This window comes from Panulirus ornatus, chromosome 15 (assembly GCF_036320965.1).
Source record: "Panulirus ornatus isolate Po-2019 chromosome 15, ASM3632096v1, whole genome shotgun sequence".
Taxonomy (NCBI): domain Eukaryota; kingdom Metazoa; phylum Arthropoda; class Malacostraca; order Decapoda; family Palinuridae; genus Panulirus; species Panulirus ornatus.
In genome coordinates, this window is record NC_092238.1 from 22,836,470 (window position 1) to 22,851,921 (window position 15,452).

Sequence of the window (15,452 nt, forward strand, 5' to 3'; positions counted from 1 at the left end):
AGGTGGTTTGATCAAGTAAGTAATGTAAGGGTAAGAGAGATGTGTGGAAATAAAAAGAGTGGTTGAGAGAGCAGAGAGGGTGTTTTGAAATGGTTTGGGCACATGGAGAGAATGAGTGAGGAAAGATTGACCAAGAGGATATATGTGTCGGAGGTGGAGGGAACGAGGAGAAGTGGGAGACCAAATTGGAGGTGGAAAGATGGAGTGAAAAAGATTTTGTGTGATCGGGGCCTGAACATGCAGGAGGGTGAAAGGAGGGCAAGGAATAGAGTGAATTTGATCGATGTGGTATACCGGGGTTGACGTGCTGTCAGTGGATTGAATCAGGGCATGTGAATCGTCTGGGGTAAACCATGGAAAGCTGTGTAGGTATATATATTTGCGTGTGTGGACGTATGTATATACATGTATATGGGGGGGGTTGGGCCATTTCTTTCGTCCGTTTCCTTGCGCTACCTCGCAAACGCGGGAGACAGCGACAAAAAAAAAAAAAAAAAAAAAAAATATATATATATATATATATATATCCCGACCAAACCACTTACCTAGCCGTTTTAAAAAGAATTTTTTTCTTTTAACATAATTCTCTTTTCCACTGATATCCATTCTATATAAGATTTTTTTATGGCCTTATTTTTTTCTATATTTGTGTGCCATTTCCTGCAACACTAACAGGTGAAGAATTGCCTCATTTGCTCTCGTCCCACACTAGCTGTCATGTATAATGCAATGAAACTAGAGCTTCTTATCCACAGCCAACCCCGCAGACCTCTCTGGTTTACCCAAACAGCTTGACATCCCCTGGTTAAGACCATTGACACTACGTCAGCCTCTGTACCCCAACGCTTCAATTTATTTTTTCCCATGCATGCCTCTCACCTTCCTTTATATTCAAGCCCTGATAACATGAAGGATTTTCCACTCCATACTTCCAACTTCTACCCGGTCAACCCAATCTCCATAACTTCTAATGTATATACCCTTTAAGTTAGTCTCTCCTCGCTTCACTTCTCTATATCCAAACCATTTTAACATTCCTTCTTAAGGTCTGTGAACCTCTCTCTCTCTCTCTCTCTCTCTCTCTCTCTCTCTCTCTCTCTCTCTCTCTCTCTCAGAGAGAGTTCCTGAAAGGAACTGGCATTAGATAGATAGACACATGTGTCATGCAGGAACTAATTATAAGCATGTGACTGGGTAGTTCATCGTAGAGCACATGATACTGTCAAGCACATTTTCATGTATTTTCCCTTCATAATGAATGAAAATCTTCAGCTGTATATTTAGCTACAAATTTTTACTTGAATACTCATACTCTCGTACACATGTATATAGAATAATTATACTAAATGTAAGTTAAGTTCAAGTGATTCATATAAAAGGCCATACTATACTTTAGCATAAAAGGGAGAAATTTAACTAAAGCATTTTTTGCAATGTGTGTAAGAAATTTATAATAGACATATTTATGGTAGGGATGGGAAGTGTCTTGATATTTTGTGTGGCAGTTTTATAGTAATAAAATATTTTGCTGTATAAAGGATGAATGATTATGTGTTATACTTTGAATTTTGGCTTTCTCATTTGTTAAGATAATGATAGTTCTTTCCTAGGTAATATTCCTGATGTACTTCAAAATAATGTATGAGCTTTGTGATACATGATTAGCGAATTAATGTGTAGTTATTATTTTTTTAATGGAAAAAAAAATTGAGCGTGTTACGGATTCTTTGCCTCAACACAGTAGGATGTTGAATGCAAATACCCTTTCATATATCATGAATCCATGCTACAAATATGCAGATTTATACATGGATTATCTCCCTTACATGGGTATTTTGTGTAAGTTCTTCAACCTTATTTGTGGGCTCAATTCATATATATATATATATATATATATATATATATATATATATATATATATATATATATATATATTATCCCTGGGGATAGGGGAGAAAGAATACTTCCCACGTGTTCCCTGCGTGTCGTAGAAGGCGACTAAAAGGGGAGGGAGCGGGGGGCTGGAAATCCTCCCCTCTCACTTTTTTTTTAATTTTCCAAAAGAGAAGGGGAACAGAGAAGGGGCCCAGATGAGGATATTCCCTCAAGGGCCCAGTCCTCTGTTCTCAACGCTACCTTGCTGATGCGGGAAATGGCGAATAGTATGAAAGAAAGAAAGAAAGAATATATTGCGGAAGATGAAAGCCGGCAAGGCATCAGGTTTGGATGGTATTGCAGTGGAATTTATTAAAAAAGGGGGTGACTGTATTGTTGACTGGTTGGTAAGGTTATTTAATGTATGTATGACTCATGGTGAGGTGCCTGAGGATTGGCGGAATGCGTGCATAGTGCCATTGTACAAAGGCAAAGGGGATAAGAGTGAGTGCTCAAATTACAGAGGTATAAGTTGTTGAGTATTCCTGGTAAATTATATGGGAGGGTATTGATTGAGAGGGTGAAGGCATGTACAGAGCATCAGATTGGGGAAGAGCAGTGTGGTTTCAGAAGTGGTAGAGGATGTGTGGATCAGGTGTTTGCTTTGAAGAATGTATGTGAGAAATACTTAGAAAAGCAAATGGATTTGTATGTAGCATTTATGGATCTGGAGAAGGCATATGATAGAGTTGATAGAGATGCTCTGTGGAAGGTATTAAGAATATATGGTGTGGGAGGAAAGTTGTTAGAAGCAGTGAAAAGTTTTTATCGAGGATGTAAGGCATGTGTGCGTGTAGGAAGAGAGGAAAGTGATTGGTTCTCAGTGAATGTAGGTTTGCGGCAGGGGTGTGTGATGTCTCCATGGTTGTTTAATTTGTTTATGGATGGGGTTGTTAGGGAGGTAAATGCAAGAGTTTTGGAAAGAGGGGCAAGTATGAAGTCTGTTGGGGATGAGAGAGCTTGGGAAGTGAGTCAGTTGTTGTTCGCTGATGATACAGCGCTGGTGGCTGATTCATGTGAGAAACTGCAGAAGCTGGTGACTGAGTTTGGAAAAGTGTGTGGAAGAAGAAAGTTAAGAGTAAATGTGAATAAGAGCAAGGTTATTAGGTACAGTAGGGTTGAGGGTCAAGTCAATTGGGAGGTAAGTTTGAATGGAGAAAAACTGGAGGAAGTGAAGTGTTTTAGATATCTGGGAGTGGATCTGGCAGCGGATGGAACCATGGAAGCGGAAGTGGATCATAGGGTGGGGGAGGGGGCGAAAATCCTGGGGGCCTTGAAGAATGTGTGGAAGTCGAGAACATTATCTCGGAAAGCAAAAATGGGTATGTTTGAAGGAATAGTGGTTCCAACAATGTTGTATGGTTGCGAGGCAAGGGCTATGGATAGAGTTGTGCGCAGGAGGATGGATGTGCTGGAAATGAGATGTTTGAGGACAATGTGTGGTGTGAGGTGGTTTGATCGAGTGAGTAACGTAAGGGTAAGAGAGATGTGTGGAAATCAAAAGAGCGTGATTGAGAGAGCAGAAGAGGGTGTTTTGAAGTGGTTTGGGCACATGGAGAGGATGAGTGAGGAAAGATTGACCAAGAGGATATATGTGTCGGAGGTGGAGGGAACAAGGAGAAGAGGGAGACCAAATTGGAGGTGGAAAGATGGAGTGAAAAGGATTTTGTGTGATCGGGGCCTGAACATGCAGGAGGGTGAAAGGAGGGCAAGAAATAGAGCGAATTGGAGTGATGTGGTATACAGGGGTTGACGTGCTGTCAGTGGATTGAACCAAGGCATGTGAAGCGTCCGGGGTAAACCATGGAAAGCTGTGTAGGTATGTATATTTGCGTGTGTGGACGTGTGTAGGTACATGTGTATGGGGGGGGGTTGGGCCATTTCTTTCGTCTGTTTCCTTGCGCTACCTCGCAGACGCGGGAGACAGCGACAAAGTATAAAAAAAAAAAAAAAAAAAAAAAATATATATATATATATATATATATATATATATATATATATATATATATATATATATATATATATATATCCCTGGGGATAGGGGTGAAAGAATACTTCCCACACATTCCTCGCGTGTCGTAGAAGGCGACTAGAGGGGACGGGAGTGGGGGGCCAGAAATCCTCCCCTCCTTCTATTTTTTAACTTTCTAAAAAATGGGAAACAGAAGGAGTCACGCGGGGAGTGCTCATCCTCCTCGTAGACTTAGGTTGGGGTGTCTAAATGTGTGTGGATGTAACCAAGATGTGAAAAAAGGAGAGATAGGTAGTATGTTTGAGGAAAGGAACCTGCATGTTTTGGCTCTGAGTGAAACGAAGCTCAAGGGTGAAGGAGAAGAGTGGTTTGGGAATGTCTTGGGAGTAAAGTCAGGGGTTAGTGAGAGGACAAGAGCAAGGGAAGGAGTAGCAGTACTCCTGAAACAGGAGTTGTGGGAGTATGTGATAGAATGTAAGAAAGTAAATTCTCGATTAATATGGGTAAAACTGAAAGTTGATGTAGAGAGATGGGTGATTATTGGTGCATATGCACCTGGGCATGAGAAGAAAGATCATGAGAGGCAAGTGTTTTGGGAGCAGCTGAATGAGTGTGTTAGTGGATTTGATGCACGAAACCGGGTTATAGTGATGAGTGATTTGAATGCAAAGGTGAGTAATGTGGCAGTTGAGGGAATAATTGGTATACATGGGTGTTCAGTGTTGTAAATGGAAATGGTGAAGAGTTTGTAGATTTATGTGCTGAAAAAGGACTGGTGATTGGGAATACCTGGTTTAAAAAGCGAGATATACATAAGTATACGTATGTAAGTAGGAGAGATGGCCAGAGAGCGTTATTGGATTACGTGTTAATTGACAGGAGCGCGAAAGAGAGACTTTTCATTGTTAATGTGCTGAGAGGTGCAACTGGAGGGATGTCTGATCATTATCTTGTGGAGGCTAAGGTGAAGATTTGTATGGGTTTTCAGAAAAGAAGAGTGAATGTTGGGGTGAAGAAGGTGGTGAGAATAAGTGAGCCTGGGAAGGAGACTTGTGTGAGGAAGTACCAGGAGAGACTGAGTACAGAATGGAAAAAGGTGAGAACAATGGAAGTAAGGGGAGTGGGGGAGGAATGGGATGTATTTAGGAAATCAGTGATGGATTGCGCAAAAGATGCTTGTGGCATGAGAAGAGTGGGAGGTGGGTTGATTAGAAAGGGTAGTGAGTGGTGGGATGAAGAAGTAAGATTATTAGTGAAAGAGAAGAGAGAGGCATTTGGACGATTTTTGCAGGGAAACAATGCAATTGAGTGGGAGATGTATAAAAGAAAGAGACAGGAGGTCAAGAGAAAGGTGCAAGAGGTGAAAAAGAGGGCAAATGAGAGTTGGGGTGAGAGAGTATCATTAAATTTTAGGAAGAATAAAAAGATGTTTTGGAAGGAGGTAAATAAAGTGTGTAAGACAAGGGAGCAAATGGGAACTTCAGTGAAGGGTGCAAATGGGGAGGTGATAACAAGTAGTGGTGATGTGAGAAGGAGATGGAGTGAGTATTTTGAAGGTTTGTTGAATGTGTTTGATGATAGAGTGGCAGATATAGGATGTTTTGGTCGAGGTGGTGTGCAAAGTGAGAGGGTTAGGGAAAATGATTTAGTAAACAGAGAAGAGGTAGTAAAAGCTTTGCGGAAGATGAAAGCTGGCAAGGCAGCAGGTTTGGATGGTATTGCAGTGGATTGTATTAAAAAAGGGGGTGACTGCATTATTGACTGGTTGGTAAGGTTATTTAATGTATGTATGACTCATGGTGAGGTGCCTGAGGATTGGCGGAATGCATGCATAGTGTCACTGTACAAAGGCAAAGGGGATAAGAGTGAGTGCTCAAGTTACAGAGGTATAAGTCTGTTGAGTATTCCTGGTAAATTATATGGGAGGGTATTGATTGAGAGGGTGAAGGCATGTACAGAGCATCAGATTGGGGAAGAGCAGTGTGGTTTCAGAAGTGGTAGAGGATGTGTGGATCAGGTGTTTGCTTTGAATAATGTATGTGAGAAATACTTAGAAAAGCAAATGGATTTGTATGTAGCATTTATGGATCTGGAGAAGGCATATGATAGAGTTGATAGAGATGCTCTGTGGAAGGTATTAAGAATATATGGTGTGGGAGGCAAGTTGTTAGAAGCAGTGAAAAGTTTTTATCGAGGATGTAAGGCATGTGTACGTGTAGGAAGAGAGGAAAGTGATTGGTTCTCAGTGAATGTAGGTTTGCGGCAGGGGTGTGTGATGTCTCCATGGTTGTTTAATTTGTTTATGGATGGGGTTGTTAGGGAGGTGAATTCAAGAGTTTTGGAAAGAGGGGCAAGTATGAAGTCTGTTGTGGATGAGAGAGCTTGGGAAGTGAGTCAGTTGTTGTTTGCTGATGATACAGCGCTGGTGGCTGATTCATGTGAGAAACTGCAGAAGCTGGTGACTGAGTTTGGTAAAGTGTGTGAAAGAAGAAAGTTAAGAGTAAATGTGAATAAGAGCAAGGTTATTAGGTACAGTAGGGTTGAGGGTCAAGTCAACTGGGGGGTAAGTTTGAATGGAGAAAAACTGGAGGAAGTAAAGTGTTTTAGATATCTGGGAGTGGATCTGGCAGCGGATGGAACCATGGAAGCGGAAGTGGATCATAGGGTGGGGGAGGGGGCGAAAATTCTGGGAGCCTTGAAGAATGTGTGGAAGTCGAGAACATTATCTCGGAAAGCAAAAATGGCTATGTTTGAAGGAATAGTGGTTCCAACAATGTTGTATGGTTGCGAGGCATGGGCTATGGATAGAGTTGTGCGCAGGAGGGTGGATGTGCTGGAAATGAGATGTTTGAGGACAATGTGTGGTGTGAGGTGGTTTGATCAAGTAAGTAATGTAAGGGTAAGAGAGATGTGTGGAAATAAAAAGAGCGTGGTTGAGAGAGCAGAGGAGGGTGTTTTGAAATGGTTTGGGCACATGGAGAGAATGAGTGAGGAAAGATTGACCAAGAGGATATATGTGTCGGAGGTGGAGGGAACGAGGAGAAGTGGGAGACCAAATTGGAGGTGGAAAGATGGAGTGAAAAAGATTTTGTGTGATCGGGGCCTGAACATGCAGGAGGGTGAAAGGAGGGCAAGGAATAGAGTGAATTTGATCGATGTGGTATACCGGGGTTGACGTGCTGTCAGTGGATTGAATCAGGGCATGTGAATCGTCTGGGGTAAACCATGGAAAGTTGTGTGGGGCCTGGATGTGGAAAGGGAGCTGTGGTTTCGGGCATTATTGCATGACAGCTAGAGACTGAGTGTGAACGAATGGGGCCTTTGTTGTCTTTTCCTAGTGCTACCTCGCACACATGAGGGGGGAGGGGGATGGTATTCCATGTGTGGCGAGGTGGCGATGGGAATGAATAAAGGCAGACGGTGTGAATTGTGTGCATGGGTATATATGTATGTGTCTGTGTGTGTATATATTATGTGTACATTGAGATGTAGAGGTATGTATATTTGCGTGTGTGGACGTGTATGTATATACATTGTGTATGGGGTGGGTTGGGCCATTTCCTTCGTCTGTTTCCTTGCGCTACCTCACAAACGCGGGAGACAGCGACAAAGCAAAACAAATAAATATATATATATATTTTTTTTTTTTTTTGCTTTGTTGCTGTCTCCCGCGTTTGCGAGGTAGCGCAAGGAAACAGACGAAAGAAATGGTCCAACCCACCCCCATACACATGTATATACATACGTCCACACACGCAAATATACATACCTATACAGCTTTCCATGGTTTACCCCAGACGCTTCACAGGCCTTGATTCAATCCCCTGGACTCTGACAAAGCATAAAGCACAACCTGTCCTCTGTAAAACTGTTAATTAGGGCTCTAAAACCCCAAAGAAACTCATATAGCATTGCTTCAAAGAATACTAAACTCTAGTAACATCACCAAACACCTAAAGATATGAGCGACATCCACTCAACAAAAAGTGTCATTACCCACATATTCAATGAAATTCAAAAGTAGCAATGTCACTCCTATTGGTTCAGTATGGTTGGAAGCCCTGATCATCTGCTACATTTCTTACAAATTACAAACTGCTTCCTAATACCCTAGTTTTTAACACAAAACTCTTGAAATAATTCTAAAAATATTCTGTTTATTGAAATAGGAAAAACAAGAGTAAGTCAATATTTTGGTGATACTCACTTTAAGAAGTATTTACACCACACGAAACTTTGCAAAGCAAGGGTATGAAGTGCCATTCACTATATATTATGTGGTCATGAAAGATGGCCCTGGCAGGGGTGTCTGAGTGTAAGAAGAAGTAACCAGGATGAGAAAAAGGGAGACTGGTGGTGTGTTTAGGGAGTAGAACCAAGATTTCTGGCTCTAAGTGAAATGAAACTCAATGGGGAAGAGGGGATGAATGGTTTATGAATGTACTGCAAAGGGCAGTGTGAGAACAAAAATAAAGGATGGTGTGATATTTCTGTTAAATAAAGAGTTGTGGGAATGTGTGAGAATGTAGGGAAGTGAGCTCCAGACTAAGGTGCATGAAAACAGAAATAGATTATGAGAAGCAGGTGACTGTTGATGCTGATGTATCTGATAGTGAGAGGAGAACCAAGTGTTTTGTAAGGATATGAGTGAGTGCATTAGCAAGTTCTATGTATGGGATGGAATAATAGCAATGGGTGATTTGAATGCATATGAGAGAGAGAGAGAGAGAGAGAGAGAGAGAGAGAGAGAGAGAGAGAGAGAGAGAGAGAGAGAGAGAGAGAGAGGGGGGGGGGGAGAGAGAGAGAGAGAGAGAGAGAGAGAGAGAGAGAGAGAGAGAGAGAGAGAGAGAGAGAGAGAGAGAGAGAGAGAGAGAGAGATGAAAAGCTTGTAATTCTGTATGGCAAAAAAAGGACTGGTGGTTGGGAATACCTGGTTTAAGGACATAATCAACTATACATGGGTGAGAGAAGTTAATGGTACAAAGGCATTGTCAGCTTATGTTCTAATAGATAAGAGTACCAGAGAGACTTCTAAGTGTAAATTTACTGAAAGGGACAGATGGTGGGATGTCTGATCACTTCTTGATAAAATGCAAAATGAGTTTGTAGAGGCTTTAGGAAAAGTGAAAATGATATGAGTGGGAAGAGGGTAGTGAAAGTAAGTGAATTTCATGAAGCCACAGTGACAAATGAGCAGATCAGGGGGGTAGAAAATATTGTGTAACAGTGAAAAATTCCAACTCCATCCTGTGTTTTCCTTTAACCATGATCCAATCATGAGTGAGCTTCCTTTTACCTACACTATTCGTGATCCATTCCATCCAAGCTCTGTAACACCTTCCCATACTCTCGGTGATAGCACAATTGCACATCCTTCTTTCCCTCTTCCTTGATAAATCTTATTCATTCCTGTCCATACCATGCCTCCTTACATACCCTAACACAACTTGCAATTGCCATTTCCATTTTAACTCCATACATCCTGCCAAGGATATGGGTTTCCCCAATCCCAAAACATCCAAACTATCTATTTATTTCATTATACTTTGTTGCTGTCTCCTGCATTAGCGAGGAAGCACAAGGAAACAGACGAAAGAATGGTCCAACCCACCCACATACATATGTATATACATACACGTCCACACATGCACATATACATACCTATACATTTCAATGTATACACATATATATATATATACAGACAAAATACATATATACACTGTACATAATTCATACTTGCTGCCTTTATTCATTCCCGTCGCCACCCCACTGCACATGAAATGAACAACCCTCTCCCCTCAAAAAAGTGTGAGGTAGCACTAGGAAAGAACAAAGGCCACATTCGTTCACACACATCGAAACCAAAGCTCCCTTTCCACATCCAGACCCCACACAACTTTCCATGGTTTACTCCAGACGCTTCACAGGCCCTGGTTCAATCCATTGACAGTATGTTGACCCCGGTATACCACATCGTTCCAATTCACTCTATTCCTTGCATGCCTTTCACCCTCCTGCATGTTCAGGCCCCGATTGCTTAAAATCTTTTTCACTCCATCCTTCCACCTCTAATCTGGTCTCCCACTTCTCGTTCCCTCCACCTCTGACACATATATCCTCTTTGTCAATCTTTCCTCACTCATTCTCTCCGTGTGACCAAACCATTTCAAAACACCCTCTTCTGCTCTCTAAACCACACTCTTTTTATAACCACACATCTCTCTTACCCTTTCATTACTTACTCGATCAAACCACCTCACACCACATATTGTCCTCAAACATCTCATTTCCAACACATCCACCCTCCTCTGCACAACCTTATCTAAAGGCCATGCCTCACAACCATATAAAATTGTTGGAACCACCATTCCTTCAAACATACCCAAAATTTTCCAAAAGTTCTCTCCTTTTACTGTAAAATCTCACCACTCATCCTATTTAACATTTAAAGCTATGACCCTCAAAAAGGAAGGAACCTGGATTTTCTAGTTCTGAGTGAAACAAAGCTCAAGGGTAAGGTGGAAAGAAGGTCTGGAAGAGTCTGAAGGGTAAAGTAAGGAGTTAGAGAGTGGGCAAGAGCTTAAGAAAAGGTAACTCTACTGCTGAAGCAAGAGCTGTAGGAATGTGTGAAAAATTAGGTGGTGAGCCCTACACTAACCTAGGTAAAAATGAAAATGGATGAGAAATGAGTGATTATTAGTACTTATGCACTTGGCCACAGGAAGAGAGATTCATGAAGACTGAGAAGTGTTTTGGGACAAGCTGAGTATGTCTGCAGTTCTGATGGAAGAGACTAGGTATTAGTGATGGGTGACATAAATGTGAAAGTGAGTAATGTGGCAGTTAAGGGTATAATTGGGGAGTATGGGGTATTCAGTAAAGTAAATGGAAATGGTGAGCTGCTTGTGGAGTTAAGAGCTGAAAAAAGATGTGTCTGGGAAAATCTGGATTGAAGAAATATATGTAAGAAGAGTAGGAAAGATAGCAAGCAGGCATTACTGAATTACATACTAATTGACAGGTGTGCAAGACAGACTCTTGGATGTGAATGTGCTGAGAAGGGCAGCTGGTGGGATGTATGATCATTACCTGGTGCAGGTATGGTTGAAGACTTGTACAAGTTTTTGGAAAAGAGGAAGTGCTATGGATAAGAAGTGGGTGGTGAAAATAAGTGAGCTTGGGAAAAAAAAAATTGTGAAGAAATATCAGGAGAGATTGAGTGCAGAATGGTAATAGATCAGAGTAAGTAAAACTAAGGAAGTGAGTGAGGAATGGGAGGTATCAGGGAAGCAGCACTGGCATGTGCCAGAGAAGTGTGTGGCATGCTGACACTGGGAGGTGGGCGGGTGACAAAGAGTAGTGAAAGGTGGAATTAAGTAAAGTTCTTAGAGAAAGAGAAAAGAGGTGTACTGGCAGTACTTACTGGGAAGGAGAGCATGTGATAGTGAGATGTACTGGAGAAAAAGGCAAGAGGTCAAGAGATAGGTGCAGGGACTGAAATAGAGGGCAAATGAGAGTGAGGGGAAGGGAGTATCAGCAAACTTCAAGGAAAATGAGATGTTTTGGAGGGAGGTTAACAAAGAGAAAAACAAGAAAACACATAGGAATGGACTAATGGGGAAGTTCTAACAAGAAGTGAACAGGAGATGGAGTGAATACTATGAAGGTTTGTTGAATGTGTTTCATGATAGGGTGGCAGATATAGGATGTCTGGGTTGGGGTCTGTAAGAGACCCATGGAGAGTGAAAGTTATGTGCAAGATGAAATGTGGCAAGGCAGCCTGAGTGGATGGTAGTGCAGTTCAGTTTATCAAGAAATGAAGAATGGCAAGAAGAGGAAGAGGACAAGGAATGGAAGACAAAAAGGAATGTGAACAGGAGAAATGGGGGAAGAGGAAGTGGAATGAAAGGAAGAGGAAAAGGAATGGAAGATGAAAAGGAATGGGAGGAAGAGGAGAAGGTGTGAGAAGATGGAATGGGAGGAAAAGGAGAGAGTATGTGAGGAGGAATGGCAGGAAGAGGAGAAAGAATGGGAAGAAAAAGAGAAGGAATGGGAGGAGGAAAAATGGTAGGGAGGAGTACTGGGAGGAAGAGGAGAGGGAATGGGAAGAAGTGAAGGACTACGAGTAGGAGGAGGAGTAATGGTTGGAAGAAGAGGTGGAATGGGAGGAAGATGAGGAGGAATGGGAGGCAAAGGAAAATGAATGGGAGAAGGAGGAATGGTAGGAAGAGGAGGAGGAATGGGAAGAAAACAAATGGAAGGAAGAGAAGAATGAATGGGAAAAGGAGGAATGGGGGAAGAGGAGGAGAAGGAGGAACAAAATGAAGAAGAGAAGGAACAGGAGGAAAAGGAGGTGGAATTGGAGGATAAGGAGGAATGAGGGAGGAGGAGAAGGAGGAAGTATGGTAGGAGGAGGAGGAATGGGAAGAGAAGAAATGGGAGTAGGAGGAATGGGGGAAAGCAAAGGAATAGGAGGGGGGAGGAAGAGAAATGGGAGAAAGAGGAAGGGGACTGGGAGGGTTGGAGGATTGGGAAGGGGAAGAGAAGGAGGAGGAGGAGGAGGAGGAGGAGGAGGAGGAGGAGGAAGAAGAGTACGAGGGCGACTAGATAAAAGAAGAGCAACTAGGAAGTGGTAGTTGGTGGGATCATTTGGTAGGAACCTGTGAAAACACTACATAAAAGTTGCCCTCTGCCAATGGCATGTTAAGGGTGAGGCACTAAGGGCTAAGATGTGGCACTGGAGTTCACCTGTTATGGGGATTCTTTCACTGAGGTCTACCCCTTGAGGAAGTTCCCAAAAGGAATGGGCATCAGAGATACTAATACACAGACAGATAGGAAGAATGGGAGGAAGAAAAGGAGGAATGGGAGGAAAAGCATTGGGAGGAAGAGGGGAAAGAATGGAACGAAGGGGAGGAGGTATGTCAGGATGACGAGGAGGAATGGGAAGAAGGCGAGAGGGGAAATGGGAGGGGGAAGGAGGAGGAAGGGAGACAGGTAAGAACAGATCTGATGGTCCATAAGAGGACTGGAAGGAGGAGGAGGAGGAGGAGGAGGAGGAGGAGGAGGAGGAGGAGGAGGAGGAGGAGGAGGTGTAAAGTGACGAGGAGTCGGAGAAATGGGGGGGAAGAGGAAGAGGGACTTATAAGAGGTCTGATGGTCCATAGGAGGACTGGAAAGAGGAAGAGGAGGAATGGGAGGAGGAGGAAAACTTTCTTTCAAAAAGAGAAATATGTAATAAATAAATACTTTGGATATCTGAAAAAGTAAAATATTCAAATCTCCAAAGTAGAAGTTTTTAAGTGTGAAAACATTATATGGCAGAGAAATATGGAAGGAATCCAAGGGTAAATTCAGTGAATGAGGTATATCATACATTTTTTTTCTTCATTATGAGAATAAGAAAATTTCTGTTAAGCATTAATGCAAACCAATGAATAAAATTACTTAAAAATGTGTAACCAGCTATGCTCTTACCTGACATGCTTGCATAAGACTCATGTCAAAATGTCCTCCAAAACGGAAAACAACTTCCTCATAGGTCTTTAAAAGCTGAGCCTTCATAAGTGAACACAGTTGAGCACACATGTGGGATGTGCGTATTTCTTCTGTTACCCCACTCAAAGTCTCAGATGATACCTAAAAATACAATACAGCATGTTTCATTAAGTACTCATAACATGGCAGCTTATATCTAAAATCAAGCAAATGATCCATTGGGAATCTCTCCAATGCACAAAAAATTAAATGATAAAACAAATATCATTTTCCTTGAATGATCCATTGGGAAACACTCCAATGCACAAAAAATTAAATGATAAAACAAATATCTTTTTCCTTGGAGAACATGTGTTTATCATCCATAAGTAAGGAAAACCCATAAAAAGTGATATACTTTCCCCATTTTTTGTGTGGTGGGTTTTGAAAGGATAGAGTTAAGTATGCTACTTGTACATGATAATCTTTACTCTTCTATGAGTTAAAAATTTCTTATCATACCATAGGAATCCTTTCACTTAAGAGGCTCTTGCAGGTTTAAGGCTACACTATCTCCCATTGCAGAGAAAGAATGGACTCCTTTGGATTGAAAAATCCTTTGATGAATGCATGGTACTCCCTTACATCAAGAGACAATATACAGCTTCACCAAAGGTAAATTCTCACTTGAAGTGCAACCACAAGCAGGAAGAGTTTAGTAAAACCTCCAAGCATAATATCATACATATATATATATATATATATTTTTTTTTTTTTTTTTTATATACTTTGTCGCTGTCTCCCGCGTTTGCGAGGTAGCGCAAGGAAACAGACGAAAGAAATGGCCCAACCCCCCCCATACACAGGTATATACATACGTCCACACACGCAAATATACATACCTACACAGCTTTCCATGGTTAACCCCAGACGCTTCACATGTCTTGATTCAATCCACTGACAGCACGTCAACCCCGGTATACCACATTGCTCCAATTCACTCTATTCCTTGCCCTCCTTTCACCCTCCTGCAAGTTCAGGCCCCGATCACACAAAATCTTTTTCACTCCATCTTTCCACCTCCAATTTGGTCTCCCTCTTCTCCTCGTTCCCTCCACCTCCGACACATATATCCTCTTGGTCAACCTTTCCTCACTCATTCTCTCCATGTGCCCAAACCATTTCAAAACACCCTCTTCTGCTCTCTCAACCACGCTCTTTTTATTTCCACACATCTCTCTCACCCTTACGTTACTTACTCGATCAAACCACCTCACACCACACATTGTCCTCAGACATCTCATTTCCAGCACATCCATCCTCCTGCGCACAACTCTATCCATAGCCCACGCCTCGCAACCATACAACATTGTTGGAACCACTATTCCTTCAAACATACCCATTTTGGCTTTCCGGGATAATGTTCTCGACTTCCACACATTCTTCAAGGCTCCCAGAATTTTCGCCCCCTCCCCCACCCTATGGTCCAATTCTGCTTCCATGGTTCCATCCGCTGCCAGATCCACTCCCAGATATCTAAAACACTTCACTTCCTCCAGTTTTTCTCCATTCAAACTCACCTCCCAATTGACTTGACCCTCAACCCTACTGTACCTAATAACCTTGCTCTTATTCACATTTACTCTTAACTTTCTTCTTCCACACACTTTACCAAACTCCGTCACCAGCTTCTGCAGTTTCTCACATGAATCAGCCACCAGCGCTGTATCATCAGCGAACAACAACTGACTCACTTCCCAAGCTCTCTCATCCCCAACAGACTTCATACTTGCCCCTCTTTCCAAAACTCTTGCCTTTACCTCCCTAACAACCCCATCCATAAACAAATTAAACAACCATGGAGACATCACACACCCCTGCCGCAAACCTACATTCACTGAGAACCAATCACTTTCCTCTCTTCCTACACGTACACATGCCTTACATCCTCGATAAAAACTTTTCACTGCTTCTAACAACTTGCCTCCCACACCATATATTCTTAATACCTTCCACAGAGCATCTCTATCAACTCTATCATATGCCTTCTCCAGATCCATAAATGCTA

At 42.1% G+C, this 15,452-nt stretch overlaps 1 protein-coding gene across 5 annotated transcripts in view; it reads right to left on the reverse strand.

The window, feature by feature from the left end:
* The window catches only part of LOC139753747 ((E3-independent) E2 ubiquitin-conjugating enzyme UBE2O), a 455,778-nt gene that overhangs the window by 171,524 nt on the left and 268,802 nt on the right, over positions 1–15,452 (reverse strand). For all 5 annotated transcript variants that reach the window (XM_071670555.1, XM_071670557.1, XM_071670558.1 and 2 more), the window contains one exon: positions 13,385–13,546. In XM_071670555.1, coding sequence (XP_071526656.1) covers positions 13,385–13,546 — 162 coding nt within the window. The remainder of the gene's footprint in view (positions 1–13,384; positions 13,547–15,452) is intronic.